Raw genomic sequence first — 20,467 nt, 5'->3', positions numbered from 1 at the left:
CAAGTAAAAGTAAACACTTTCTTTGAAATTCAGACAGTTGATATTAACTTGAACCCTCCTTAATATAAGAGAATTCAGGTCAACATAAACATGTATCTACTACCAAACAGAGGAAATTTTTCCTAAATGAAATCCAAGCAGTATTTGGCATTCATTTTCATACCTTCCACTTGAACAGCTAAGTATATTATATGAACTTTAGCCACAGTCCTTAGAGATAAGCAAAGGGAACTTGAAAGAAAGGCTTGCATGGGTAGGATCTCCTAGCCAGACAGCACAAACAGCCTTACTCAGCTACCTGGCCTTCCTAGGCCATTATTTTAGTCTCAGGATGAAAGGCATGTGCTCTAACAGGACTCACATTTCCACATTGGGCCTCTTAGTATACAAGGCATTTAGAACATCTGTCCAAATTTGCCAATGTTCACTTAGTTTTAAACGTTGCAACTTGTCTCTTTTGTAATCGCTTCCTCTTCATCTCCTTCTCCACTTCTCCCCCTCTCTCAACACAGTTAAAGGCGAGACTGTACTTCATACTATAACCATGGAACTTGACATAGCACTCCCTCCACAGACAACTTGAATTTTGAAAGACAATTAAGCCCAAAGATATACCCATTAGTTTCTGAAATAAAAATGTCAGAAATTGGGCAAGGAAGGGGTGAAGGGGACAGGAGGTCTTCTTTCCTGGTTCTTTTAAATGACATGGGGGATTTTTTACATTTAAGCTCCTAGAAGGAAAGGCTTGAGATGGAAGAAGACAGAGGATGTTACAACCAGGGGAAAGAAGATATTTATATGTTTAAGGTGAGACAAAACAGAGAATGGGGTAGAATTTATCATTTCTATGTTAAGCCACCATTGTTTATGGCACTTAGTATTATCAGTGATTAAACCAACTTAGGCTCCATCATCTTTTGACAGAGCAATCATAATTAATAACAGAATACTGTTTTGTAAGGTAGACTAGAATTAAAAGTTATATCTTCAAGAAATATGAAACAAAAAGCATATAGTCAAGTCACCTAAAACTTTGGGTGTAGATTAAAGCCACACCCAGAGACTCCCCACTACCTTTTCTGTCAATTATATTTCATTAAGGATCAGGCCACAGATGACTCAGGACTTTGCATTTTTCTTTCATCACATGGATGCCCATCACTGCTCATGCTGTGTCCTTTACCTGAAATCTGTCTTCCCCTGTGTCTTAGTCAGGCTTGATATTGCTGTGATCAAACACCATGGCCAAAAGCAAGTTGGGGCTTGGTGGTGGTGCACATCTTTAATCCCAGCACTTGGGAGGCAGAGGCAGATCCCAGTGAGTTCAAGGCCAGCCTGGTCTACAAAGCCAGTTCCAGGAAGCCAGGACTGTTGCACCGAGAAACCCTGTCTTGAAAAACAAACAAAAAAAGAAAAGTAAGTTGGGAAGGAAAGGGTTTATGTGGCTTACCCTTCCACACGATAGTCCACCACTGAAGGAAGTCAGGACAGAAACATGGAAGCAGAAGCTGATGCAGAGGCAACTGAGGGCTGCCGCTTACTGGTTTGTTCCTCACAGCTTGCTCAACCTGCCTTAAAGAACCCAGAACTGCCAGCCTAGAGGTGGCACCACCTCCAATGGGCTAGGCTGTCCCCTATCAATCACTAATTAATAAAATGCCCTACAGGCTTCCCTATAGCCTGATCTTACAGAGGTATTTTCTCAATTGAAGTTCCCTCTTCTCCAGATGACTATAGGTAAGTATAGTGTAAATATATGTCAACTGTAGACAGTTTCATAAAGGAGATGAGGTTTATATACATAGCAGTACTAGAAAAAAGTTAAAGTCAATTACTGAATTTGAATGATATCTACGAAACACCTCAGCGCCAGGAATTATGTCCCAGACTACTAGCACAAGTTAGTCTACTCCTGGGGTGTTCACAACCCACTCCGCCAGTTCTCTTGCTAGAACACTACAGTGGTTTACATATCCATCCCCATGCTGCTTCTTACAACAGCCCTATGGAGTGTATCGTTATTTCCATGTCCACAGAGGTGAAATGGCATTTAAAACCCCAGATCTGACTCCAAGACCAGAGCTTTCCTTCCCCATTACACGGGTGTTCCTCCGATTGTTTTTTCCAGTGTCATACACACCCTCAAAGGGAAATACACTTATACTCTCTGAGATTGGACTGTGCTCAAAATCAATGTTATTTTTTTGTTTTGTTTTGTTGTTTTTTGAGACAGGGTTTCTCTGTGTAGTTTTGGCTGTCCTGGAACTCCCTCTGTAGGCCACGCTAGCTTCAAACTCAGAGATCCACCTGCCTCTGCCTCCTGAGAGCTGGGATTAAAGGTGTGTGCCACCACTGCCCAGCAATCAATGCTATCTCAAAAATCCATACTTACTAAAGTGTTTTATGTTACCTCCTATGGAGTGACCTGAACCTAAGAAAATGAAACACATTTCTAAGTCTAGCCTCTACCGAAGGAATCTGTGTTTGTCTTTTAGGTGACTTCACTTTTTTTCTTCTTCTCAGGTTTCTTAAAAGCATAGTTTTTAAATTCAGTTTCCTATGAAAATTATAACAAAGCCCAGACTTACCTCTCAAATGTCAAGGGTGATTAATGATCTTTCTTTTCCTGGAAGGAGTCTCATTCTGGCTATAGGATCTCTTTAGTCTGTTACTAGTCACAAACCTCTCAGGGCTGGCTGAACCTAGTGTGTTTGGAATCGCCGCTAGAGGGCAAATCGGGGCTGGAACTCTGGAGGGCCCTCTAGTGGTGGCTGTGAAATACGTAGCTCTTTATGGAACCTATTAAAAACTCAGAAGTTGCACTCGGGAAGCCAGCCTGTGTGACACCCGGTAGTGAAGTTATTTTTAAAGACATCTTGGTTCTCGACTTCCCTTTTCTTAAGGTCTTTAGCAGGTATCAGTTATCTTTCTTTGATGAATCTCCCCCTCAAGTTGTGGCAATGTGAAGCCATTATTCTCTTGTCAAAAAGATACATATTTTAAAAAGAGGTTGGCCACTTTTTCCATTGTCTTTTTTGTTTTGGTTTGGTTTTTTTTTTTTCGAGACAGGGTTTCTCTGTGTATAACAGCCCTGGCGACTGTCCTGGAACTCACTCTGTAGACCAGGCTGGCCGTGATTCAGAAATCCACCTGCCTCTGCCTTCCGAGTACTGGGATGAATGGTGAGACCCACCACCGCCTGGCTTCTCACTGTCTTTTTATATCCCCTCGAATACAGAATTGATAAATATGCATTCAAGATTTTCTATTACAACCCTATGTTCAACAACGGCTTGCGAGGTCTAAAACTAACATTCACAATTTAAACCCTGGCTCTTATATTAAAATGTCATTTAACGTTTCTAAGCTTTTGTTTCATCTGTAAAATACAGAGACTGCTAGCATTACATAGTTTTGTAACTCTAGTCGTGTACACAAGGTGCTAGTACGGCACAGTAAGTGTTCAACAAGCATTAGCTACCATTAGCTATTCTTCAGTTATGTCACTGTGAACTGTATCTATCCTTGCCAGAAAAATGCAGTGTGCACAGGAAACACTGGCATATGTGCAAAATAAATTCCAACAGCCGCCTGCACTTAGCCTAAAGCTGTTGTGTCGTTAGGTTGTGAAAAGGGGGCTCATTCGTGTGATAGAATCCGTGCATTGGGTACTCGGAACCCAGCTGTATTCTCACGAAGAAACTGTATTTTGCACACAAGTTTCCTTCCCTCCACCCAGCCAGGTGCACACACGTTCAGGGTGAGTCTGGGCCGGGAGTCTGTGAACCAGGCCTGAGGCCACATGGACAAAAGCAAGAGCGTTTCAGGCCAAGGCAGGGAACAGAGCACTCCAAAGACCACGCGACCCAAGCCAAATCAGAGTCCCCACCCACTACAAGTCTGAAAGGTGGCAGAGCCTCCCAGCTCAAAGTCCACCCAGGAAAGTGGCCAGAAAAATCGGACAGGTAGAAGTCTGATAGAAACCCTGTCAGAAAGTTAAGAGCTGGAAGGCTCATGACAGCCACAGGCCCAGAAAAAGGTCAGTGAGAGCTGCGCAGCTGTTCCATCGGGTGCCAGAGGCTTTGGCTGTTGTCTTCTACACCCAGGCTCCCAGCCTTCCAGACCAGCCCCACCTAGCAAAGCCCATCTTTCTACCCCTCCAGGAGGACTGACTTGTGGGGGGCAGTCTCCCTCCCAGCCAGCACAGCTCTCTTGAGCATGAATGGGAAAAGGGCGAGCGGGTGGGCAGTCTCTGGCGGGGGTGGGTGTAGCTGGCCGCAGAGGAAGAGTTCTTGGCTGGGGCTTGTGCCTCCATGTTGTATTACATGTGTTTCTTTGAGAAACAGGAGGGGCCTTGGCTGCCAGGGACCCTGACAAGCTGCGACTTGAGCTGTGTCTCAGAGCCTGGGCTGATTGGGAATAGAAAGTAGGGAGGGCAGCCCTGGCAAGGGGGTGGGGAGCAGCATGGGCAAAGGCACCAAGGAAGAATGAATCTGCTGCGCTGGGGATGGCATGGAGACTTCCCTGATTGGAGCTGGGAGTTCTTGCAGGGGGGATGGAGGCGGCTGTGATTGGACAGCTAAAGTGGGGCCAGATTTGGAGGGCTTTGAATGCCCGACGAAGGAGCACTTCAACCAGCTCCTCACTTGCCATTTTCCTACCAGGCCGAATCACCTCGAGGCGCTCGCTCTTCTGGGGGGGGGGGGTTCTGAAAAGTCGCCTCCAAGCTCTCACCTGCTTCAGCGCTGTCCGCTGATTGAGGGAGGAAGCCACCCCGACTGATCGGAGGGGGGGGACAACACACGCGTGTGCGCGCGCGCTCGTGGGGGCGGGGGTCGTGTGGATTCGTTTCACCTTACACGCTAGGAAGCAATACATTCTCCCTTCCACGCCGCGCGGTCGCACGGGTCCCACCTCCCTCCCACCTCCACCCCGCCCGCCGCCGCCGCCGTCACGCGAGCCCGCTCCCCCCCCCCCACTACGCCGTCCTCCCGGCCGCCGCAGCCGCCCGGCCGCTCCCTCCCGGCCCCCGCCGCGGCTTCCTGGGCCCGCGGCCCGCGGCCGCTCCGCCCCGCGCGCTCCGCGCCCCCCTGCGGCCCCCGCGCCGCGCCCGCACACGCGCGTCCACGCCCCCCGGCCGCGCGGTAGGTGTTGTGCCGTCTGCGCCGGGCCGCAGTGCGGCTGCGCGCGCTGGGCTGCTCGGGGCTGGCAGGACAGCGGCGGCCGCGGCGGCGGGGCCGGGAGCGAGCGAGTGGCGCGGGGGAGCTCGGAGGCGCCAGGCCCCCGGGGGAGGGCGGCCGGGGAGGCAGGCCCCGGAGAGACCCGTCGGGTTGGATTTGGGGGCGGAGGGGGCGCCTGGCCACGGACCTCGTTTTTCAGACGCCCCCCAGCCCCGGCCGCTGACGGGGGGCTGAGGGGCGCCGCCATGCCTCTGCCGCGGTGACGCGCGGGGCCGTGGAGGAGAACCGGGAGTGGAACCGTGACGAGAACCGCAAGGAAAACGGGGAGAGGAACCGTGAGGAGAGCCGTGAGGAGCCGCTCGGTCTCCCCGGGGATGTCCCTCAGGCGGCCGGCGAAAGCGACTCACTCGAGCCCTGGGGTATAGGCCTAGCTTATCCAGCTTCCTTCCTCCTCCTCCTCTTCCTCCCCTCCCCCTCCTCCTCCCCTCGTCGTCCTCCCCTCCGCGTCTCTTCCCTCACCCTTCCCCGCGCCCCCATCTTCCCTCCCTCCCTCCCCTCCAGCAGCGATGGCAGAGGAACAACAACAGCCGCCACCACAGCAGCCCGATGCCCATCAGCAGTTTCCCCTCAGCGCCCCCAACCCCGGGGTGGCTCTGCCAGCCCTTGTGCCCGGGCTGCCAGGGACCGAGGCCAGCGCTCTGCAACACAAGATCAAGAACTCCATCTGGTAAGAGGATCCTCCATCGCTGGGGTAGAAACAGCCTAGGCACCTTTCTGCTGCAAAGGGGGTGGGGGGCGGCGGCACCCAGAGCGCAGGCTGCTGCATTCATTGAAGGTGGGTTTCCACGGCCGGCTCGGGTGCATGGCTGTGGCACCTCTGGCCGGGGGGGTGGGGGAGGTTGCACCCACCCCTGTCTCCTTAGACACACACACCCGCACACACACCATGCTTCCCTCCCCTCCTCAATTGTAAGCAGATAAACAAGTTATTTGTGCATTTTCCACGTACAGTGAGGGAAATATGGGTCAAGATTAAGTCATTGCACGAGCGTGGCATGAACTGGGAACTTGGCATGGGCAATGTGTTGACTGCTTTTGTAGTCATAGAAGGAGGAAGGAGGAGCGGATTGTGAATTTTGACCGAACGAGACATTTGTACGCAACGACATTAATATGCAGCATAAAACCTAACGTGCCTTTTCCATTCAGTTGGGCTAGCCGCTGTTTCTGGATGGGTTTGCCTCCTTTATCCTCGCTCTGAATTTCCCTCCTGGGGAATTTATTTATTTACTTATTTTGCATTGACTGTAAAGGAAATGCTGCTTTAGCATAAAGTGTTTTTATTTTAACGTGTTAATTTACACAGTAAAGTGAATTTTTTTTAATGTAAACGATCTTGCCATTTTGTGTAATTATTAAAAAGAAACTAGATGGAGCATCCTTTCCTAGTTCTGTATTTCTTGTGGGAATTTGCTGTATTTCAGTGTTAGCTGAACTCTTAAAGACTGATAACAGTATTAATAAATACACAGAGATATGTCCATCTATTAGAATCATTGCAAATGTTGTTTGAATGTGAACTTGCATTAATATTTTGTAGGATTCTTTATTATCTGAGTTTCTTTTAAAGCGTGGTACTATTTTTAAAATGGAAAGCAATATTTGGTATTTGGTCTAAGATTGCTTTTAATAGAAATTTTAAAATAGAATTAAGTATGATGTGAAAAAAACAGCCTTGATTTTTGAGCGTGTATCTGGCAGGTTCCTCATTGAATATAACTATTAAAATAACAAAACTTGCAATTTAAGGACAAAGGTATCATAAAGCAGCTAGCATTCTATGTAAAGCAGTTGAACATATCAAGACAGTAACCAATTTTAAATACAAAATTAAGAGCTGTTGTATAGTAATTTTCATTATTTTCCTGGCCTGCTTCCATGTCATGATGCTAATATGAAGTAGGTCAGTGCAGACTCTGCTACTTTCCTGCTACACAGTAGTTGACAGCTGAGTAGCTTGCTTTCATTTTTTATTTTAATATGAAACTTAATTATTTGAAAAAGAATTTTTTAAGACTGACAATAGTTATGTGGCATCTGGGCTAGGTTAGGTGTGTGAAGTGCGTGTGCGCACGTGTGTGTGGTGTGTGTGTGTGTATGTGTGTGTGTGTGTGTGTGTTTGGCAGGGTGGGGGAGACTTTCACCCTGCTTTCAAAGCTATAATTTAATAAAGGTATGATTAATTTCTGGCTTTTGGGGGGTCTATAAAGCCAGATGTTTTATCACTAGATAATGTAACTTAGGGTCCCTGAGATCACAATTGAATTGAAGTAAAACACCCTTGTTTTTTTAGCCTCAAAAAGGGGGCATTTCAGTTAAAGGACTCAAATCTCTTAAGAAAGATAAATTTTAAAGGTTAAATTAGTAAGGCTGTTTTATTATGAAAACAGTAAAGGAGAAGAATTTTTTCTTTAGAGTTCCACAGAAAGAATGAGTTGAAAGGCACTGAGGAGATTGTTGGAATAATGGTGACCGTAGAGTGCCTTTTGTTTGTTTATTTTTGTTAGATCGCAATTTAATTCACTCATTGGTAATGATATTTGCACATCTATTACAACTGAGGTATGCTGGCTTTCACATGAAAAAACTTCTCAAGTACAGGGAGTACTCTTCAAATTTTTGATTTGGCTCTGAAAAATTAATCAGCAAACATCTTAATATCAAAGTGTTCTGTTCTATATCTTCATTTTGTAATGACATAGCATTTCATTTCCAATTTTAGTAATTCTATTTGCAAAAATTATTATTTCTTTATATTGAAAACTTGAGAATAACAAACCACTTTGGTGGATAATAAATATTAGTGATCATATTTAATAAAGACTTGTAACTCCTTCACAAGAATGGATTTCTATTATTTGTCAAATAACTATATAAAATACAGATGTTAAAAAGTGAAAGTTTCATTGTTACTTTTTTTTTTTTTTAAGTGTAGGGCTTACTATGTAACCCTGGCTGGCCTTTAACCTAGAAGTCCTGCCTTCCAAGTTCTGGTCTAAGGGCATATACTTTCATGCCTAACTCACTGCGCTACTATCTAAAAGATAATATTTTTAAAATAAATTAAAACTGGTTTTAATAGATATAACTATAATTCTATATGTATGTTGTTTCATTATTTTTTAAGCAATACTTTTTCCACCATTTTTTAAAATCATCCGGTAATGTTCTGAGAGATTGTCAGGTTCAGTGTCTTCCTTCAGTACCATTATTAACAGTTGAAATGAGATTTGAAAGAAATGTGGCATTTAAGAATTATCAACTGGGTTTTGCATTTAGGTTGATTGTAGTTTCTAAACTATGGGCTTGCAGATCACAAACAAGTCTGTACTTGCCCTCCTACTCTACAAATATAAATATAGTATGTGATGTAGGCCTTTAGCAGGACAATGAGTTATTTATTATCTTGGCTCACAATTAATTTATTCCATTTATTAAATGCTATTTGATAAAAGTATTCCATTGTATTTCAAGCATTAAATATGTCTCTAAAGAGGAATAATTATTCAACATTGAGATGTCGTATTTAATGAGATTAAAACTATTTCTCAAGAGTTAGAAATAGCGTGGACTTTTAAAGTAATTCTCGAACATATACTTCTAACTTGATAGTGTTATATTTGTATTAATATTTTTGTGAGTATCTTCAAATTGTGTTTAGGTTAACAAACCTGACTGTTGTCTGTATTTTCTTTATTTCTTCCCATTCCATAGACAAAGGCTCCAAATTACTTATATGCCTCACTTAAAATGATTTTTATTTGTGGAGGTCTTTTAATTCTGATTAGGCCATAAGAATGTTATTTATATTTCATAAATAGTATAATTTGGAAATAATCTTTTTTCTCAAATGAGGGAGAAAGGAAGACAATATTAGAATAGTAGACACGGAGTTTTACTTTTTGTTTTTTTGAATAGGGTTTTGATCTATAACCCTGGCTGGCTTGGCATTCATGATCCTACTGCCTTAGCCCCTCGTGCCGTGATACCTGGTACCTTTTTTTCTACAGGAAGACTCATACTGACAAGTTAAGACAAAGTTATAGCCAAATAAGTATGAACTTCTTTAATTTATATTGCACTTCCCTTTGGTTACTTACGTTTTCCCTTCTCAGTGACTTCTCCCTTGGAAAAAAATATGAAAATTTCTATTTAATTTAAACAACAAAAATTTTGCTACCTACCCCTATTATTTGGGACAGGGTCCCTCTATGTAGTCTTGGCTGTCCTGGAGATTGCTATATAGACTAGGCTGTCCTTGAACTCATAGAAAGATCCTCCTACCTTTGCCTACCTAGTGCTGGGATTCAAGGCATGCACTACCAAACTAGGCTTCCTCTTTTTTTTTTTTTTTTTTTTGTTGTTTTTTCGAGACAGGGTTTCTCTGTAGCTTTGGAGTCTGTCCTGGAACTAGCTGTTGTAGACCAGGCTAGCCTCGAATTCACAGATATCCGCCTATCTCTACCTCCCTAAAGGTGTGGGATTAAAGGTGGCGCCACCACTGCCTGGCTCCTCTTTTTTTTTTTTTTTTTGAAACCATTATAATAGTATTTGAGATCTCTTCTGTTTATTTAGTTAGCTTTAAGAATAGATCATGGACTGGATGTGGTGCACACCTTTAATCCTAGCACTCAGGAGGCTGAAACTGGAGAATACTGTGAGTCCAGAGCTACAAAGAGAGACCCTGTCTCAAAACAAAACAAAAAAGAATAGATCATGGGCCGAGGATGTAGCTCAGGGGTAGAGCACTTACCTAACTTGTATAAGGAAGGCTATGGGTTATCCCCAGATACTTGGCACTGCATCAAAGGGAATGAAGGAAGAAATGTACATGGGTTTGGAGTGACTTGTATTTGCTATTAGGTTATAACCTAGTTAACTAACTTCCACCTTAAAAAATGTCAAAAGAAGTTCTAACATTTTATTGTAGAAAATATTTTAATGCCGTACTAAAAAACCTGAGATTCTTATAGTAATTTTTTCAGTTAAGCCTTACAAGTCTTTAAACAGTAAGATGTATCAGTATTCTTTATTCAATTCTGGTGTATTTTAGACCAAAATTGTAGGCAAAGAATTACTTTGGGTGTTTTCTAGATTATCATTTATACCCAATTAATTTTGTTTTGGTTTCTTATTGTTATGACATTAAGCATCTCAATATTAAATGATTAATCTCATTTCCGTTTTAATACAAAGAGTAGAGCATATGATAGTCTATAACATTTACACAGTAATACTATATTAGTCCTGTTTTCTGTCCTCTGGCACAGATCTCAGTAGTAGTTTTGTCCTTGAGACGTGCAGTTTATTAGCGCTGTAAGAAATAATTGTTATTCATCCAGCTTTAGTGGGAAACATGTGCTATTAAGTAGCTCATATCTTTAGTTTATTTTAAGCCCAGGATCTTTTTTGTCTTGCATGTATTTTAGTTTAGTTGGTTAAATGCTCCCTGCCCTGAAGTTAGCTAGTCTTCTGTAATCAGCACGGAAAAGACTTGGCTTGCTTTTGCTTGTCTGTATTGAGGCCAGCTCTGATGTTTGTGTCCCAGCACTAACTGGCTCTGATTCCAGAAAGAAATTGTTTTCCCTGTTATCCAAAAAGGCAAGTTAAGCAATTTCAAACCCGTCATATTTCTGGTCCTATTTAGTTTAACTAATGATATGTATGTGTTTAAATAATTGACCAATTAGCTCTTCCCCCCTGGAAGATTTCTTGAATGATGGTATATCCAAACTAATTTGACTACTGTCTCTTTAGAGATTTAGGGGAGAAATGAGCTGGTAGGAAGAACAGAAATACTGCCATGAAAGGTGTGCTTTGAATAAAAATTACATCAACTTGCTTTTACCTAAAATTTTGAAAACATTAAACATTGTCATTTACTAAAGTTGGAACACTTAAGAAAGAGCAGTACTCAACTGAATATCTGATATATACAAAGTGCTATGCTAAATAAACACTGGTATTTAAGGAATGTTCATTTGCTCTGCTGTTAACCTAGGGAGGAAAATGTGCAGTGAAACTTCTCATGTTCAGTTGGGGACTGACCAGGGAGAGAAATGACACATGTCAAAATATGGATCCTGAAAAATGTATGCCTTCATTTCCTCACTTATAAAATGAAAGTTATACTGAATGACCTTGCAGGTTGTTTTAGCTTTTAAATTATGAGTCTGCTACTTTATTAATATTGACAGCAGTAATAAAACATAGCATAAGCACAGTGAAAGACTAATATAATTATCATAGGCGGTTAACAGAACATTTTTAGTCAACAAGTTATTAGGATTTGCTAGTGTCTACTTGGGTGTTAGCCCAGGAGGACTATCTGAAGGTGTTGTTCTCTTATCATTGCCATGTGCAAGTGTTTCATTGCATGAGATTAAGTCTGCAAATATTTATTGAAAATTATAATATTTAAAGTATTCTAAGAGCTGGTTTATTATGTACAAATATGCTAAACTGTACAATAATCCCAGTTGTTGAGGAGGCTGTGAGCTGCTGTTTGAGAGAGCAATACGGGACTGTGGGCTCCTTTCTTTCTTTCTCTCTCTCTCTCTTTCTTTCTTTTAAAATAAAGTTGTTTAAACCTATAAGCAAGTATTTTAAGGCAGTAGTGAATGCCATTTTCAAAAATTGCTAATGTAAACAAAACAGTTGTATATTGTTTTTAGAATAATTTAGTGTAGGGTTGAACTTCACAATAGACATTTTAATGAGTTGTTGTGACAGTGTCTTTTTAAGAACAAGGCAATAAGATGATTACTCCACAACCCTAACAAAATCACACACTCTTATCCATTGCCTCCATTCTGTTATTCTCTTTGTGTTGGCATTTCTTCCTGGAGGAATTCTAGGAGGTCGGGTTAAAGATGAGCAGTGTTGTCCAATAGGAAAAGATTCTTCCTCTTCTGGACAGGACAGTGAAATAAAAGTCAGCACACTCCTGATTGCTAACTGTGAGACTAATATAGTTAGCATTCAACTTCAATCCATATAAATAAAAACCCTCAAACATGATTTAATTGAATCTTTTTGAGATTATAAATAAGCATTTTTCTTTGTTTTATGAACTACATGTATTCTATTTTCAAGAGGAAATAAGAACAGTGAAGTCTGATTAAATTTTACAGTGTTTCTGTCAAGCATCTGTTATGGTAGATTTTATATAGAGAGAGGTGAGGTTTTATATTTCCTTGTATCTGAGAATAAATGAAATGGTATTCCTTGCTGTTTGGATCTCCATTTGGGGTACTGGATTGGGAGAATGAGAGGTTGTATAGTGAAAGACTGCAGTCTGTTATGCCGTGAACTTTAGGAAGTTAAAGAGTCAGTAGGGTGTGATTTCCCATCTTTTCCAAAATAACTTTATGTAGGAAAAAAATTGAATTTATTTGTTGTCTTCGGTTTGAGTAGCAAGGGATCGGGTAATGGCCAATACTTTTGTACTTATTTGAACACAGGACTAACAAATTGATTTGAATTTGCATTCCAGGTCTGATTAGTGATGTCTGTCAAAAACATAGATAGAGAAAATGATGGTATAGATACCTTATATTTGTCTCCTTTTTATATCTGAAATAGACTTTCTTAGAATTTGAACTCTGGTATTGATAGTGCACTGTAGATTGGTTTTCTTGGAGGCTGTGGTCATCACTAGGGCTCTTGTGCTTTATTGACCTTTATTATTTTAAGGTATAAAGCTGAGCATGGGGCTAGGGAGATAGCTCAGTCAGTAAAGTGCCTGCCAAGCAGGCATGAGAACCTTAGTTTCATGGTGAAAATGGTGCAGCTGCATGTGTCTGTAACACTTGCCATAGGGATGCAAAGATAGACTGATACTTGAAGCACACTGGCTGGCCACCCTATCTAAATTGGTGAGCTCCAGGTTCACCAAGAGACCCTGTCTCAAATAAAGGTAGTGAGTGATTCAGGAAGATATCCAGTGTCAAATTCTGGCCTCACATGAGCATGTCCATGTCCTTGCACACCTGCATGCTCCTATGCACACTACGCATGAACACATCTATACCACCCCCCTCAATAGACACACTCAAAACTTGAGCATGAAGATCACTTGGGTTCTGATTTTCTTCCTGTTTTTCTTTGACTATCTTTTTCATGCAGCCAAAGAGGTACAAAATGAGAATAGAGGATTACTTTACTAAGTGATCTTTTTTTCCTACTGATACACACTGTAATTCATAAACCACTGACTTATGAGCCTCTTAAAAGTTGTGTTATTTTAACCAAAAAACAAAAAAAGAAAGAAAGAAAAAAGCCGGGCGGGGATGGTGCACACCTTTAATCCCAGCACTTGGGAGGCAGAGGCAGGCGGATCTCTGTGAGTTCGAGACCAGCTTGGTCTACAAGAGCTAGTTCCAGGACAGGCTCCAAAGCCACAGAGAAACCCTGTCTCGAAAAAAAAACAAAAAAAAAAAAGTTGTGTTATTTAATATTTCTTGGTAATTTAGACTTGCCTTACTACCTGAAATAAGTCCATTTTAGTGATGTTTAAAGGGCAGTTTAACTGAATGAAACATTTTCATTTTCTAATATGTGAAGAATCACTGCAAGAATCTTGAGTAAATATAGTATAGAGTAAAATGTTATTTGTATATAGAATGGCCAACAATTTATATTTTTGCTATAGAGATATGAAATTTAGAAGTGTAATTGCATAAGACTTCTCTGATATCTTACTTGAAGTAATATTTATGTTTCTGGGAACCTGGAAAATGAATTTCAACGAATGATTCAGTTAATGTAAATTAATCATTTCCCCGATTTGATTGTGGTCATTAGTGTTATTAAAGGCAAATTATATAAACATCATGACAGACATTTTCAGTCATATTATTAAGTATATGATCCCCTTTTTCTGAAAGTAATGATGGAAAGGCAAATTCAGTACATATTGTCATCCTTTCATATGTAAAGCATAGGATAGTTAAAAATAGGGGACTATCCCAGTCTTTAAAACATTACCCACTTGGATTTTACATATGAAAGTAAGATTTTGTTTAATTCAGTAATGGTATAATAAGTAGTAGATAAGGAAGGGATTTGATGAGGACATTAGGTATTTTTATTCGCAAAGCTCAGGGTTGTAGGCTTATTAAAACATCACAAAATAAACTATAGATTTAAACATACTGCTTATCAGATCCTTACGTGACTTCTTTATTCTCTCTGTCATGAATTAGGTTTAGAGCTGTTGATGACAGTGAACCTTACCAATAATGTAGGTAAGTAGAGGAAGATAGTTTGGGAGAAAATGTATTTGGAAAACTTACTAAGGAGTATAGTTCCCACATATAAATGGTAGTACCAACTAATTATAATCCCGTTATCTAAGTTTTAATTTACATATGTAGAAGAAAAATGCAGTACAGGGAAGAAAAGGATGGGTATGGATTAGCACAATCAACAGAACTCAAGTACAGATTATTACTTTAAGCTTATCATTTTATTTTTCATTTTAAATTTATTTATGTTTATCAATGTTTTCCTGCATGTATGAAAGTAAGCCATGTGCATGCATGTCTGATGCCCATGTAGGTGAGAAAAGGATGTTGGATCCCCTGGGACTAGAATTACAGATAATTGTGAGCCACCAAGTAGTCCTGGAACAGAATCTGGGTTCTCTAGAGCAACAAGTGCTCTTCATCACTGAGTCATTTCTCCAGCCCTAAACTTTTAAAAACAGTCTTTCTTCTGTACCTTGGTATCTTACAGCCTCAATTTGCCCTTGTTTTTTGTTCTACTTCTTTTGATAGTAAATACTACTCTATCTTCTTTAATCAGTCTAGCAATATTGGTTATACATTTGATTTTTTCTGACCATGCCTCTGTTCAATATTTGGTACTTAACTCATTGACTAATTTGTAGTTTAACTTAAACTTCTTCCTGTTTTCCTATTTCTACTGCCAAAATTATAGTCCAGTGTTTTAACATTATATCTATATTATTAAGGATAATAGTAGTTCTTTGTCATTATTGGAGTCTAAAATATCTCTCTTGAGTTTATGCATTTGGATGTCAAGTGGTTCTGTTTAAGACGTTGTGGAACTTGTAGGAAGTAGGGCCTGACTCCAGAGGCCCTTGCTTCAGTCCTGTTCTATTTCCTGTCTGCAGCTGAGATATGAAGAGTCCCAAACAAACATTCTTACTATCATGAACCCTACCATGATGTAATTAAAACTTCTGAACCCTAAACCAAAACAACCTTCCTCCCTGAATTGTTTTGTCATAGCATGAGAAAAGTAATTCAGAAAATTGATACTGAGAATGGGATCATCACTGTCATGAATCTGACCGTTTGGTTTATAGTTCTTCAGAATTGGTTTGCAGGAGATAAGTGAAAGAACTTTAGAGCTGTGAACAAGAGAAACTGTAGAGAACTGAGGCTGTGCTTAATGTGCCATTCTGTTTGGAAGTGGGAAGGCCACAGTGTCTATACAAATGAAGACAGTAAAAATTATGCTTACGAAGTTTCAAGGGGGAACAAGGACACTTACTGGGAATTGGGCTAGAGGCCATCTGTGTAACATTTTGCAAAAACAAAAAAACAAAAAAACCAAACCTAACTATTTTGTCCATGTCCTAAAAATTTGAATGAGACTGAATTCAGAAGTAATGGACTAATCTACTTTGTGGAAGAAATTTCCAGACAGTATTAGTGTCAGGCTGTGACATGGTTTTGGTTCATTGCACTTACCCAGATTTATAATGAATAAAAGCAGAAAGAGAAACAGAAGGATATGAAAATGTAAAGTTTTCAAGGAAAGGAAATATATTTAGAGATGAGACCCGTATAAATGGCAGTGACTGTTTACTGTTTAAAAAGATTAGAACCATTAGAGAAACCGAGCACTTGGCACTGCATAAATAGGAAATTTACCTTGATGATGAGATCTTAATAAAGAATCAGGGATGTAATAAAACTGAAAACATAATTGAAAACCTTTTGCTTTAAAAAGAGTGGAGTAGTGGGAGGCCTAGAGAGATGGCTCAGCAGTTAACATACTCCTCTTGCAGAAGACTGGCCTGGCTGGAGTTCAGTTCTAGCATCAACAAAAGATTCACAATGGCCTGTAACTCAAGTCCATGGGATCTAACTTCCTCTTCTGAACTTCATAGACAATGGACACCTGCACTTGTGTACATAGCCATACTTAAACATGTAATTTAAATAAATAAATAGTGCCTAAGAAGTTACACCTTCCAGGGTATACTGTTGAAAACAAAGATGGCAGAAGCGTTTTTCCCGATAGAACCATTCAGGCATTAGAAGCTGCTAAGCTGCGGTAAATAGAGGCCTGGCCACCTCCCAAGCTGAAAACAGAACTTGGAGTTGTCCATGTACTATTGTTTCACAGATATGCAGAATACAAGGATTAGTTAAAAAGTAAAAGAGATTTTTACCAAGATTCCAGAGAAAGTCTTGTGAGGTCAGTCGTTGTGGAGTTATGTTTGAAGCTTTGGAGATGAAGCCTGATTTGCAGCAGAGATCAAAATGTTGTGAATTCCAGGAACATAGGACATCCACTGAAGAAAGCTGCAGACACACAAGAGACAGCCACATGTGTTACAGCACTTGTATTGCAAATATCAGGACTATAGGAGCCACCACATTCCCCTGATAGCAGACATTTAGCTCCAAGTTTTGCTGTTTGCCCTGTTGGGTTTCCATCTTGCATTGATCCAGTCATTCCTTGTTATTCCCTATTCCTTTGCAATAGATTGTTTATTCATTGGCATTGTATATTTGAAGCATGTAGCATGTGATTTGAATTTGAGGAAGCTCAAAACTAAGTGGTTGTATATAGTCACAAAAGAGACTGAACTTTTGAACTGCTTAAAGACTGGGAACTCTTGAAGTTGTAATAAATGTATTTTCCATTATGAAATAGCTGAGGTTGGGTGGACAGAGGGAACAGAAGCAGAATATTGAAATTTGAATGTGAAGTGTCCTTCATAGGCTTACAAATATAGATACTAGGTCCACAACTGATGACACTGTTTTGGTACATTGTTGAACCTTAAGGATGTGGGTTGCCAGGGAATGGGCCTGGCTTTCCTGCTTCTTTGATACAACCAGTATCCATTCTGCCATCTCTTCCCCACCCTGCTGGACTAAAGCTTCTGAAACCATGAGCCAAAATAAACCTTTCTTCACTTAGTTGTTGTGATGTTTTGTCATTAGTGGTGAAAAAGTAATATATTGCTCTTAGCAGTTGTTCCTCACTAAACTACACCATGTACTGCTATCTAAATAAGTCATTACAAATATTAGTTTTTATATGGTTCCTTTCTAAAATTCTGCAGTAATTTCTTGTTCACCATCCTGTAGAAAGATTTTCAGCTTACAAGGTCTGCAAGCAATGTAACTGCCATACAGTTGGTTCAACCCTATTTTGATTTCTCTAGTATTTAGCATCTGCTTCAATCCAACAAGTACATTACTATTAGCCTTGTGTATTGTGGTCCTACTTTTGTCCCTGTTTTTTTCATGATGGATGTCTTCCTAGAATCTCCACTTGTATCTCCAAATCCTACCATTCACAGCTTAACACTTACGGAAGTTGCAGCCCAAATCATTTGTACTATGAGATAGTCTTGCTACTCTACTACATGTTAGCCTTTTCTTGACTTCATATTGTATAGTGAGTTCTAAATAATTAAATACTTAATCACTTAATTTTTTCCCTACTTTCTATGCTGTAATTATTTGAATCTGGTGACAGCATCTGTTGTACCTTTTATTTTATTTGGTTTTTCTAGATGGTTTGTCTGTGTGGCCCTGGCTTACCTGGAACTCTCTCTGTAGACCAGGCTGGCCTCAAGCTCAGACAGAGATCTGTCTGCCTCTCCCTTCTGAGTACTGGTTTAAAGGTGTGTGCCACCATGTCCAGCCACCTTTTTAAGTTTTTATCTAGTGGTAGATACTAGTGACTATCTTTTGTATATTGTATTCTCATAGACACTTAGTTTTCCCTATTAATGTCTGTGCATATGGTATGTTTAATGTGGTCATTTCCTTCCAAACAGGTTATTAAACTGATGTTGCATTTTACATGATAAAGGACTTACAGCATCTGGTTCTTTTACATTGTATTAGTGAAACTGAAGTATTAGTGAAATACATTGTATTAATGAAACTGTTTAAGGCTTTTAGTTCTATGAGTGCCATTTCTTTTACTGTGTCTGGATTATAAGTTAATGTATGCCCTAAGTGAAAACAGGTGACCCCTTCTTTAAAATTACTGAGTAAATAGGACTGAAGAAGTGGATCAGCAGTAAACATGTGTTACCCTTGTAGAGGACCCAAGATCAGTTCTGAGCACTTACATTGAGTGTTTACAACTGCAGCTATAGTTCCAAGGGATATGACTTACTCTTCTGGTTTCTATGGGCACCCACATACACATGGGATCTGTGCACACAGAAACACAAATTTTGTTAAAGCTGGGCGTGGCAGCACACACTTTTAATCCCAGAGATTGGGAGGCAGAGACAAGTGGATCTCTATGAGTTTGTGGCTAGCCTGGTCTACATAGTTTGTTCCGGGACAGCCAGAGCTCATAGTGAGACCTTGTCTTAAAAAAAAAAAAAAAAGAAAAGAAAAACCTTATTAAATTACTGAATAAATGACTAAATCAAGTTCAGCGATCTTTCATACAAGCGTACAACAAAATGTAGTTATGGAATGATTATTCAGTGTCCCAGACTACTTCTCAAGAGATAAACTTGGAGTTTTGAAGTTGTGTTAACACTGAATTGGAAGATTTGGTTCTGTCGTAGGGTTTGGTCTACTTAGACTACAAGACATTAAACTGAGGCAACTTGTTGAGTCATGCTGCTCTAGTCGTTTGTCTCATCTATAACAAATACCTGACAGCAGTCTTTGTGCCACAGTGCAGTCCATCATGGTGGGGAAGGCATGGTGGCGGAAACTGCCGGTTCTAGTGGCAAGGGCTTACAGCGGCTGCTTGTTATATGATATAAATCAGAAAGAAGTTCAGCCAAAGTTGGACCAGAGTATACCTATCACTTGCTTTCCCAGCAACCTTCCTTTTTCTCTTCCTACCCTCTACCTCCTACAACTTCAGTCACCTCCATAGCACCACCGCTCGTGACCAAGTGTTCAAACACAAGAACCTGTGGGGGACATTTCGTATTTCTTAAAAGTCTGAAGCTGGCATAGGAAATCTGAGTGGTGGCTGACGAGGAAGGAGGTAGATTTATCTGCAAAGTGAGAAGTGAATGATTAAAATAGGAAAAGAATGCTGAGGTACTAAAGTGTTTAATTCATAAAATTGGCCACGTATGCTCTCAAACCTTGTCTTTCTTTTTAAAAAAAAAAAACTCCTGTTTTAAAAGACTTTTTAGGAGTTGGAGAAGTAACTCAGCAGGTAAGAGAACCTGTGTTCCTTGCAGAGGAGCCAGATTCCATTCCCAGCACCCACGTGGTGGCTCATAGCCATGCCTGGTTCCAGTTCTAGCTGACCTGGTGCCTTCTTCTTTGCTGTCACCAGGCATTTGTATTATGCACATATATACATACATGGAGGCAAAACTACTTATACACATAAAATAAAACATTTAAAAATTATTTTAAAAAGCAAAAAAGACCCTTTTAGCTATAATTGTTCTATTTTACTTGGTTTATTAGAGCAGAATTTCTCAAAGTATGGGTATATTACATTACTTGAGAACTTGCTGACAAATTTTGAGGTGTGACCCTAGATGTACGTGAATGGAAACTTGGTGGGGTAAGTAGCAGCCTTTTTAAAATTAGTCTTCCAAGTGATTCAGCGTCTCAAGCTTACAAATATGAGGATCATTAGATTAGAAGTTTTTTCTACGGACCTTGGGGTTGTAGTCTGGTGCTCCAATGTGGGACTCTGTCTCTGTCTCCTTTCATCATCTGAAGGTTAATATCCAGGAGGATGACTATATGTTTTCTTTGGGTCCACCTTCTTATTTAGCTTCTCTAGGATCACGAATTATAGGCTCAATGTCCTTTATTTATGGCTAGAAACCAAATTTGAGTGACTACATCCCATGTTCCTCTTTTTGGGTCTGGCTTACCTCACTCAGGATAGTGTTTTCTATTTCCGTCCATTTGCATGCAAAATTCAAGAAGTCATTGTTCTTTACTGCTGAGTAGTACTTTAATATGTATATATTCCATACTTTCTTCATCCATTCTTCCATTGAA

General features: G+C 40.4%; 1 protein-coding gene across 4 annotated transcripts in view; it reads left to right on the top strand.

The window, feature by feature from the left end:
* The first annotated feature begins 5,173 nt into the window (after nucleotides 1-5,173).
* Rfx7 (regulatory factor X7) overlaps nucleotides 5,174-20,467 on the top strand; it is an 82,407-nt gene continuing 67,113 nt past the window's right edge. For 2 of the 4 annotated variants that reach the window (XM_075965294.1, XM_075965293.1), the window contains exon 1: nucleotides 5,174-5,907. In XM_075965294.1, the coding sequence (XP_075821409.1) occupies nucleotides 5,747-5,907 (161 nt within the window). In that variant the 5' untranslated portion in view covers nucleotides 5,174-5,746. The remainder of the gene's footprint in view (nucleotides 5,908-20,467) is intronic. The other 2 variants (XM_075965295.1, XM_075965296.1) reach the window with 2 other exon arrangements.

Source organism: Microtus pennsylvanicus, chromosome 3 (genome assembly GCF_037038515.1).
Source record: "Microtus pennsylvanicus isolate mMicPen1 chromosome 3, mMicPen1.hap1, whole genome shotgun sequence".
Classification (NCBI taxonomy): Eukaryota; Metazoa; Chordata; class Mammalia; order Rodentia; family Cricetidae; genus Microtus; species Microtus pennsylvanicus.
The sequence above is the reverse complement of the archived record's forward strand: the minus strand, read 5'-3'. Positions and strand labels throughout refer to the sequence as shown.